The sequence below is a fragment of the Megascapheus bottae genome, chromosome 15 (assembly GCF_031878675.1).
Source record: "Megascapheus bottae isolate mThoBot1 chromosome 15, mThoBot2.hap1, whole genome shotgun sequence".
Classification (NCBI taxonomy): domain Eukaryota; kingdom Metazoa; phylum Chordata; class Mammalia; order Rodentia; family Geomyidae; genus Megascapheus; species Megascapheus bottae.
The window spans coordinates 30427393-30438732 of NC_143523.1; the positions used below are offsets into that span (position 1 = coordinate 30427393).

Here is an 11340-nt window from a genome sequence, read left to right on the forward strand (position 1 = left end):
AAAGTCCAAGGACAGTGCTCAGGCCCTGAGCTCAAGCCCAGGACTGGCAAAAAAAAAAAAAAAAAAAAAAAAAGTGGAGTTGTTTGTTGCTTTCCAACCTATGTTCAATTTGTTTTATATCCCATTTGGCTTTCTGATGTGTTACGCAGCAAGAGAGTTACGTGTCATTTTCAGAAGAGGTGACAGGGATTCAGAGCAATAGCAATTGACAATGTAAATTGAAAGAAATGTACTCGGGATCAAGCACACATTAAAAAGAGTCAATATTCAATTCGAAGGCTATCTAATACCATGGATGGTTCATAACTCCTGATGTTAGAAGAGAATTTTCAAGGGAAGTTTCACATCCCTGAGATTGAATTCTATGTTTCTAGATACATTCCTGAGTGAAAACTTGAATTTCTTTAAATTAAAAAAATTAAAATGACAAATGCAAGTTTGCTGATGCCAATATATTTCTAAATGTCAAAAATACAAAAAGAAGTATTTTGTTTTACCCACTGCAGAAAACTACATGAGAGAAGAAACAACTTTGGAAAAGTATTAGGTAGATAATTACTAAGATCTACAACTACTTTTGATCTTCTGCCAGCATAGAAACAATCTCATTGTAAACTTCCTGAGGTGCATTCATAGCCCAGATAAAGTCCAAGTGGTTATAAGGAAGGATCTCTTTGTGGTAAATGAGGTTGGACAGTTTAGGAAGTAACATTTCAATGTCTCGGGGGTCAGCTAACAAATCCTGGCCTCCATTCCACACTGCTATTGGCACAGTCATGGCTGTCACATTGTAGTAGGGAGGTATGTCCTAAAAAAAACAAAGAGAAAAAAAACACAGAATTTATGTAACCCAATAATCCAACACATAGTACAATATTAGTACAGTATAATATTAACTAACATAGTTTTATGAGTAAGTTCTAACAGTAATTGATTTGAGATTGTCAACAGTATCCGTACAGAACAAAGAAAAGTGGTTCTCACTCTCTGGCAATGAGATTAAAAATCATTTGAAGACTGTGCCGAAATGACTGACTCAATAGACCTGGGATAAGAACCTGATATACTGCACACATAGGGGAGTGATGCAGATGCTATTGGCCCCAAAAGCAGTGATCAGAATTTTTAATAATAATTGTTCCCTTCTTTAAGCTCAAGCTGAAAGTAGGACATGTGATTAGGTTTTTGTGTAGTTTTTTTCTACCAACTCTGGTGTATCCTTCACAATGTCCTGAGTTATTTATTTTTGACTTTGTATTGACCTCTCAGTGTTTTCAGTGGTTGAGTCAACATAGCTCTCTTTAAAGCTGTATATTCTTTTTTTTCCTGGTGTATACATGAATTTATTTAGTATTTTTTTTTAATCCTGGGAAAAGACGTACCATTGCAGTTACTATTTCTACAAAATCATCATTATTGTGGTGATGTTGAGGAGTTCCATAAAGCAGGAAGGGATGCAAGAAAATGACCTCAAAAATCTCCCCTCACTTGAAATAATTTTATTAGTTTTATTTTGGATCACACTTTCAAGAATATCAATTTTCAAAAGAATCGACTTGTTATAGCAATTTTTACCAGATATCTGTAGATAAGAGAATATTGTAGAGAATATATGTATATTGTTATAGGTATCTAATTACACAGTCATATATAGTTATAAATCTCTTTTCTGTTTCTTGTTACTACTATCACTTTCCTCGGAGCTAGCAATGGCTCTTAAATGTCATCAGTTCAGTTAGTTGAAGGCCAATCTGAATTGTTTTTGCCTTGGAAGGAGAGTTTATGCCAAGTTAAGAGTTTATAGCTTACAGTAACATCCTACTAAATCCTGATTCAAGAAATGCATACTTATCCTGACAAATGATATCATGGACTTCAAGATCTAATTTCTTTGTAGTACCACAGATGTAAGCTTTTCTCCGTAAGTCTGTCTGGAACACAAGATTCCTGACTATGGAAAAATATTTCCAGTTTTGACCTGCCAGCCGACTGCCTTTTTCTTCTGTATGAAAATGAATTCCTTTCAATGCATTCCTCCTGCTATCAAAAAAGGACAACTTATTGTTTGAGATAACCAGAAACTCCAGCTCTATTTCATGCATGGTTAGAATGATCCATCTATTATCCCAGTCAAGCTGCAATCTGTGCGGTAACAATGGGGATGTTAAGTTCTGGGAAATCTCACATCTGAAGGTGTGCTGCTTTGAGAGTGCTTTTTAAGTGCAGTCATTTGGAACTTAAGGACATAGACATGTAGGAGAACAGGTTATATCAACATTCCTGAGAAACAAATATATGAGTTTGTTTAACCTCTTATATCTTTGTATTTAAAAATGTGAGCAATCTCAATGTTAAGAAACTCACCTGATTATAGTGTAGTATATTCTGATATGGGCTTCCCCAGTCAAAAGCTTGAAATTTTCCAGATCTGCCAGCCTAATGTAGAGAAATTACAAAATACAGAAGGATAATAAATGTATTCTTACCAAGTGAAAAATAAAATTTAAACATTTCCAAGTTGCTTGTTTTCCATTTCAGTGATATAAATAGTAATTTTAGTTATAACATTATTTTTCTGATTCCAAAAATAAAATTATCAATCATCCAGACAAAGCATGCATAGAAATCCAAGTACAAATGGCACTGGTGGCTCATGCCTGGAATCCTAGCTGTTCAGGAGGCTGAGATCTGAGGATCACCATTTGAAGGCAGCCAAGGCTAAAAAGCCTATGATACTCTTATCTTTAATAGACTATGCAGAAAAAGCCATAAAAAGTACTGTAGCTCAATTAGTAGAGTGCAAATCTTGGGGAAAAAGACAGGGAAAAAAAGACTGTCCCTGAGTACAAACCCCAGGAATGGTTAAAAATAAAAGGAAAAGAAAAGAAAAGAAAAAATATCGACATGCAGTTTTTTCCAATGTAACTTTTACTACATGCCAAGTTATAAACATAAAATAACTTCTTTTGTAGCAAAGTACTTATTCTCATAAGGTTTTTATTTACATGGATTGGTACGTATTTCCATATGGCAACCATATGTCAGAAAAAATACTTACCAAGAGCAAAATGTTTTAAGAATGTGCATTAGATCAAATGCAAACTAAGTTTTAAAAGTAATAAAATCATTTTACCTGGGCCCAGTGGAGGATATCTTGAACAGAAGTTCCTGCTGGATTATGTCCTAGATACACATCCATGCGACTCTATAAATCAGACACACACATTCATGGGCATAGTTAGACATATCTGCAGCTTCGATAAAGCAAACAACAGTTGAGTTTTCTGATTCGGGTCAATGTTTTCAGGGCAGCCTTTACTAGGAGAATAGCAGTGTGTCACTTTAGAGTCTCCTTCAAAATATATTTACAAAATCTATGGGAAAAACTAACGCATTCAAAATATATGCAAACACTTATTCAATGTCCAGACTAGACATTTTTCCCCTGTGTACAAGTCTGCCCAAGTATATGGTTTAGTGCCTTCCACCAAGGGGAAAAATGTTATACCAATTATTTAGGTGATCACAAATGAGTCGTGAATTTTGTTTTCATTACTTCTGCATACTATTTACTTTTAGGATAATTGTGATGATAAAAGTGAGCAGGGGCTGAGACTGGTGGCTCATATCTGTAATCCTAGCTACTCAGCAGGCTGATGACCTCTGAGGACTGCACTCCAAAGCCAGCCTGGGCAAGAAAGTTGTTGAGACTTTTATCTTGAATTAACCACCAAAAAGCAACAACAACAAACAGATACAGAACCTTGGCTCAATGTGTGAGTGCACTTAGTCTTGACTTTTAAAAGTCAAGTGCTAAGGAAACAATAATCAAAGGTATTGTATACTAACCACGTTAAAGTTCTTGCTGTCAAACCCACACATGATAAACAAGGCGTTGCTGCAGAGGAGATCCATCATCTCTCGGGAACACACTTCAGTACCAAGAAATTGATAGAAGAAGTTGTGTGGGAGGAACATTTTGTTACCAAATATAAGCTGAAAAATGGAAAGCACTGTTAGGGGATTACAGCCATGCAGATGCACAAAAGGCTCATTACTGGACCTGCTTTTGCAGCTGTGGTACGCTAAAGGGCATTGGGGGGAGTTGCCAAGGTTTTCTCGCTTTAATTCCCAGAATGAAGTTGTAATATGCAAAGATAGCCATGCTAGGTATTGCTTATTGATTACCTGAGGAACTGTCTTGGCTGCAGAAGACATGATGGGTTACAATCAGGATGGAGTAATAAGGATGATGGAATGAAACAATAATACAGACCCCATCAAAGTGTCATTCCAACATGTGCATGGTTAGAAGTAAATTGTGAAACAATGGCTGGGAGCAATACATTCAGGACAACAAACTTTAGAAATATATTCTAATTGTTTGGAAGACAGAGAACTTTCTTCCCTCTATTTCTCCCCCTGAATAAAATATGAAACAAAATAGCATTTTAGGGTCATGAGAACTAGATTAAATATCCTGATACAAATCTCTGACTCAGGGAGCCCTAAGAATATTTTCCTTTCAATTACTTCCCTGTTGCTACTATAAAGCCTAAATAAAAAAATTAGAGATGACTAGCAGCATTAAATATTATAAGACTACCTATGGTGCTCAGATATTTTTTCAGTCTCTTCCATCCCTGAATTCAAAAAATCATGCCAATTATATAAGTAGCTATTTTGCTTTCATCCTTGCTGTGGTAGAATTATACCCTTGACATACTTGTGTCAGTGTTTATTTGCTCAGTAAAATATCTTGAAGAAATAAAACTAATCATTATCATTGGTAGGCAACACAAAATCAAGAGCAATGAAACAAAGGGGGATCCCACAGGCTAGTGGATATTCAGTACTATAGAAGAACTAATGTACACATGTACAGTTAATGTTTGGGAGATAGATTATGGCTGTATTTGTTTAGTATGGGGTTTTCTTGCTGTCGTTCTGTTCTCTTTCCACACATGTGAAATCTATGGGCAATTGGACACCTTAGATATAATTAACAAAAGAGAATGACATACCTTGAAGAGAAATGTAGGAACTAATGAAAGTTTTTTTAAAAGGCTTGTCGTATACTTCACAGTGGCAACAGGTGCTAAGGCATAAAAGGTTTTGATTCTTCTAGCCACAGAGGGAATGGTAGAAAAGGCAATAAAACCTGCATGGGAACAGAAAACAGAGAAAGAATGGAGTTATTATTTTGTTTTGATGAACCTGGAATTATCTGGAACTTACTAAGTGAGGGTGGTAGCTGAGACAAGCTATAAAACTGATACTTGTGCTAGATCAGATATTCATAAGCATGGTGAAGGCAATTTAATATCATCTAATACTACAGAGATATTCAACATTCAAGTAAGACAAAAAATAGTACATTGAGGTTAGCTGGTGTCAGAACAAGCAGGCTACTCATTTCAGTCTACTCATGGGTCCTAAGGAAACTGCTGCATTGCAATACATACACAGCCCATATGCTTCAAGAAAATAGTAATATATAGTATGTTCCATTAATAGAGTTGCAACGATATGTCATGGATTATTAGGTTCCTTTTTATTGTATTTTATTGTCAGTGTAATATACAGAGGGGTTACAGTTAACATTCCTCAGGTAGTGGGTACATTACTTCTCCAACCTTGATACCCCTTCTAATGTTTTGTCCCCTTTTTCTTCCCCTCACCCCTTCCGAATGATCTTGATTTTTTCTCTTCCCTTCCCTGTTTCAAATAAACAAATAAATGTATATATATATATATATATATTTCAGGTAATAAAAGTCAGATACAGTAACCACATGAGATTAATCATAAGGGGAAAAGGAGAAAAGAAATAACTTCACATAGTATATTAAGAACAACAATCACTAACATAAACCTCTTGTTTCCATATCCTAGAATTCATTTGTTTAGTCGCATTTCTATATGACCTTATGAACATTGTGATCCTCTGTTATGGGGAATTCTAGATGTGTAGTAATTATTACAAATTAGGGAAACCATTGAGCCTATATTCCTTTGGGTCTGGCTTACTTCACTTTAATATAATTTTTTCAAGTCTTTCCATTTCCTTCCAAATGGGGCAATGTTATTCTTTCTGATGGCAGCATAGAATGCCATTGTGTATAAATACCACATCTTCTTGATCCATTCATCTACTGAGGGGCATCTGGGTTGGTTCCATATCTTAGCTATCATGAATAATGCTGCAATAAACATCATTGTGCTATTGGGTTTAGTATGTCCTTGTTTCTGGACATTTGGGTAAATTCCAAGGAGTGGAATTGCTAGGACAAAGGGGAGTAGTATCTTTAGTCTTTTGAGGAATTGCTATACTGCTTTCCAGAGTGGTTGAACCAGTTTACACTCCCACCAACAGTGTAGTAGCAATCCCTTCTGGCCACATCCTCACAAGCATCTGTTGTTATTAGATTTCTTGATCATGGCCATTCTAACTGGAGTGAGATAATCTCAAAGTTGTTTTGACTTGCATTTCTTTTATGACCAGATATGAGGAGCATTTTTTCATATGTCTATGGGCCATTCTTATTTCTTCTTTCAATAAACCTCTCTTCAAGTTGTTAGCCCACCTTTTAATGGGATAGTTTATTCTTTGAGGATTAGTTTTTGAGAGATTCATTTTTTTGAGCTGTAGTTATATTTTAGATACGAGGCCCTTGTCTGTTGAATGGCTAGTGAAGATCTCCCATTCTGTGGGCTTTCTATTTAACTTTCTAGCTAGGTTGAAACTTTTCTAATAAAGGCCCAGAAACACAACAAATTAAAAAGTTTGGACAAATGGGACTGCATTAAACTGCAGACCTCTGTATGGCAAAGGATTGTTGGTTGTCATTCAACAAATGCTTTTGCTTTGCACAGCTTTGGGAATTCACCTTGAGTAACCTTGAAAATGTCCCCACTTTCTAACACAGGATTTTTGATTTAATGTTGCGTATGTTATGGGAGCAGTGGCATCTAGTATTTATGGACATGTCAGATGCCCTGCTTCATAAGACTGATTTTGGAAGGTGCTGACTTGATAGACATTTTCAGGGGGTATCAGGGTCGCCCTATTCACCCTCCTGGTAATAAGTCCATGATTCCTTCCATATATTCCTTATTCCCTTCTTTGTTCACCCATCTCTGTAATAATTGCCCTGTTATCACTGGGTTGTCATGGGCGCTAGGTTTTACAATGACTGAAGTTGTTCATGTGATATCATGGTTATAACCTGTCGGTTCTCAATGTCTTTGCTTACCAATGGTGGTGCCCTGAGAATGCCCAACATAATGAATCTTCTCCTGGCCAGTTTTTTGAACAATGAAGTCTATTGTGGCAGGAAGGTCATATTTTGCCATTTCATCAAAGCTGTAAGAAATAAAAAGTGAAGCTGAATGTACATATATATATATGTTTGCTGTGGTTTCAGAGTTTCAAGCATATGGACAGATAAGACTCTTTCTATCTGATAAATAGAAACCTGGATTATCTGAACACCACAGCTTATAAACGCTAAACCACTGGCAGGTGTCTTTGGAGGTGGCTTCTTGTAAACAGCTGACATCATTTCAGAATGATGCATCCCTACTGCGGCCTAACCCAAACAAAATGGTATCTAAGTGGGAATCATTTCCAACCCTCAAATGGAATGTCAGATATAATGAGATTTTGCATTTTGTGTTTTGGTGCCCTCTCCTGTGAGCTCTATCCCTTCTTCAGAAACACACCAGAATGATTTATGAACATAAACTCCCTCCAGTTTAATTATTTTTTAATATAATTTTATTGTAAAGAGTTGTACAGAGGGGTTACAGAAAGAACTTTGGATCATCTAGAAGGCCTTTATCATCAGCCTCACACCCTGGCTGAATCTGTTCTTGTTAGCACACTATGTCTCCTCTTCTGCCCTTCTCTCATCCTCCAATCATTCAAGACACCTGAGTTACTTCAGCTCCTGTAGGCAGAATCCAAATTCTCCTCTTTTCTTCATTAATAATAAGGCACAAGAAGATCAGTGCTAAGAGACATTTGCTAAGCTTTCCATGGCGTATGAAATTTGTTTGAAGATAATGCGGGTAACTGCTCTGCCATTCCCAGCTACGTTTTAACATTTTCCTGATGATGTTTTTGGAATTTTTAGGGACCAGGAATTTCCTTGTCTCATTTCAATTGGGGAATAAATTTCCCTATGTCATAGTTACTGAGATCATAGAAAGTATTTAAAACAACAACCTACTCTTACAATGAGGTGTGGGGTGGACTTCAAGAAGGAATTAGAATGTCCCTTAGCATTTTTTTAAGCCCGAACACTTATTTATACTTAGGTGGAGTGCTAGGGTGTGAACTCAGGGCATGCTGCTCTTTATGCAGGTATGCTTTACCACTAAGTCAGGCCTCCATCACTTTTTTTAATTGGTCAAAGTTTTAGGTGAAGTCTTGCTTCCTGTTGGGGATGGAGAGGAAACTTGAACCATAATTCACCTATTTCATGCTTCTAAGCGAGTCAGTGCAACAGAGATGTACAATTATGCTTAGCTCTCGGCTGAGGAAGTATCTTGTAAACCTTTTGCCTGGGCTGCACTGAAATCACGATCTTCCTCATTTCAGTCTCCCAACTAGTTGGAATTAAAGACATGAGCTACAAGTGCCTGGCGCAATGTTCATATTTATCTATGGCTATTGTTACCTGAAAGCCCAGAATTCAACTGTGTCAGGTGAGAAGTACAAATTTCTCCTGGACCAGGTGTTTCCTCTGCTGTTTCCCAGCCACACATCATAACCAGCATCAGCCAGAATGAAGGCCAGGCTGTTGTTGGGCAGGTTTGCAATCCAGTTTGTGGCTGATGCGAGCAAACCATGCTGTAAAAACACCACAGGTCTCTTTCCTACAAAAGAAAAAAGATTTTAAAAAGGTATAAGCATGTTGTTTACACAAAGATACATATACAAATAGAATTAAATCAGTTTGCATGATCCAGTTGAAAATGTTTGCGCATCTGAGCTCTCTGTTCGCAGCTCATTGCCTTCTCAGGTGCCAAAACTTACTCAAATCACATTTTAAAGATATCTAGTGTACTGTATGTCAACTATATGCCAATAAAGCTATTACAATTGTATTGTAGGTAAATTCAGCACTATGTTAACATAGATGCACTGTGAATGATAAAATTATAAGTAGTTATCCAAAGTTTTATTGTTCTTATACTTTATAGTCTTTGTACAGTTAGGAAATAATAAAATTTCATTAGTGCTAGCAGAAATTTAGCTTCATGTCTTTGGGAAATGTGTCTTAGATGTCTCCTTGATTTCCCTCTTGTAACACCTGGCTAACTTTTTTTACCTATTGGGTCATAGCTCAGGTGCTGGATCCAAGAACAATGTTCTCTTGTGAGAGGTGCCTTTCTCACAACCTCCAGTTTAATGGCCTATATATAATGATAATTCAGTTTATCAAGCTTCATGATCATCATAAGTTTTATTGATCTCTCTTACTGTCCATGAAGACCGGATATGACTTAGGTGTTACATTTTCAGAACAAGCAAATCCAATTCTTCAGAATAAACGAAAGAATGAAGCACGGGAGAGAGATGGCACAAATAATGAGGAGAAAGATGAAGTTATACCTTTATTCTCTGCATTTTTCCTCCCATGAGGAATTCGGTAGATGCCGAGGATATAGCCATCTTCAGTCACCACATCATAATTTTCACTTGGATATCCCCAGAAGGAAATCATCTGACTCTATTGAGGTAAATCATAAGGGAGAAGTTATAGTAATGATATTTTTTACAAAGAAAATATTTTATGTGTAGTTTCATTTTACTTCTTTTCTTCCAAACTTTTTGATTTTGTCATCAGAGCTGTGAATGCTTGGTCCCCAGCAGATCAACACGTACTGGATTATTCTTCATCAGATGCTGTTGATTCCCCTGGCAGTCCTACTCAACTACTTTTACCTCTCATAACATGGTAGAATCCAACCCCGCTTCTGCTTCTGCTAGATCCTCAAAATTTTCTAAGTTCTATCTTTATTGTTTCATTTTATTTTCTCTGACGTTTTCTTTGTCTTGTCCTGAATCATCAACTCTATGAAGTTAATTCTCATTTAGGACCTTAAAGATGGTGTTCTCTAAGTTGTATCTCAAACCTCACTAACATGGTGCATATGGTTTGTGATACTGCACAACCCACTGTGAGCTTGCATAGCAGTGCAAAAAAAAAAATCTAGCCACAGAAAGGCCTAATCAGTTACAGTTGTCAGAGCACAAACATATCTCTCATAAATAGACTAGGTTATGTAAATATTACATACATATCAAGTCTTTCATTGGTGTGTGTGTGTGTGTGTGTGTGTGTGTGGCCCTTATGTGTATGTATTTGCCAGTCCTGAGGCTTGAACTCAGTGCTTGGGTGCTACCCATAAGCTTTTAGCTCAAGCTTGCACTCAATTAGTCGTGCCACATCTGCACTATCAACCTTTTGGTGGCTAATGGAAGTTAAGAATCTTACAGACTTTTTTTACTTCAAACCATGGTCCTCAGATCATGAATAGCCGAATAATTAGGATAAAGTGTGAGCCACCAGCTCCTAGCTTCTTTTTCTGATCTTTACAGTGCATCTAGCTAGCAGATATAGTTGAGGATTTTTTTTTTGATCCAGGGCTTGAGCCTGTCTTTGACTGGTTTTTCTCATGGCTAGAATTCTACTACTTTGAGCCACAGCACCATTTCTGATTTTTTGGTGTTTAGTTGGAGGTAAGAGTCTGATTGACTTTCCTTTTCAGTCTGCCTTTGAACCATTATCCTCAGATCTCAACATCCTGAGTAGCTAGGACTACTGGTGTGAAACAACAGCACACAACTTACTTAAGTAGTTTTAATTAGTCACTTAGAACTTTAAACCCATCATTGTCATAAATAACAGTCACATCTGGGATTTTACAGAATAACTTACAATAGTCATATGTGCTTCTGGGCTTTCAGGGGCTATTTTTTCCAAGAGACCATGTGTAGTTCCAACTACAGATATCAAAGTTGTTACTGTTAGAAGCAGCCACATTTTGAACTGGCCTGAAACAAACAAAAATAATACACGCCATGATTGACATTCTGCATTTTCATTATACTTATATTTTGTGACATTCTTAACTGTATTTAGAGTAGAGAAATGTGTGAGCTTGATTTGATCATGTTGGGCAGTGTGTTTGTGGGAACCTGTGGATATCTTCAGGCTAATCTTAATGTTTAGCATATTTTTCATTGCTGCCTCTTTCCTTATATTTAAGAGCATTTCTCTCCAGGGTTTCAAATCTTATCAAAAGAATTTAATTAGCAAAAACACT

The 11340-nt window shown here is 36.7% G+C and overlaps 1 protein-coding gene across 2 annotated transcripts; it reads right to left on the bottom strand.

The window, feature by feature from the left end:
- Positions 1-571: 571 nt before the first annotated feature.
- Positions 572-11057, bottom strand: LOC150054112 (gastric triacylglycerol lipase-like). Of its 2 annotated transcripts, none has more exons than XM_090346941.1 (9): positions 10953-11057; positions 9626-9740; positions 8685-8787; positions 7257-7366; positions 5025-5161; positions 3850-3996; positions 3134-3205; positions 2365-2436; positions 572-808 (listed from the first exon to the last, which is right to left on the bottom strand). In XM_090346941.1, exons 1-9 carry the CDS (start codon positions 11055-11057, stop codon positions 572-574), a joined length of 1098 nt encoding a protein of 365 aa, XP_090203067.1. The 2 variants fall into 2 exon arrangements, with proteins under 2 accessions (XP_090203067.1, XP_090203066.1); XM_090346940.1 differs by having other exon boundaries at positions 8685-8883; positions 9623-9740.
- Positions 11058-11340: the final 283 nt, after the last annotated feature.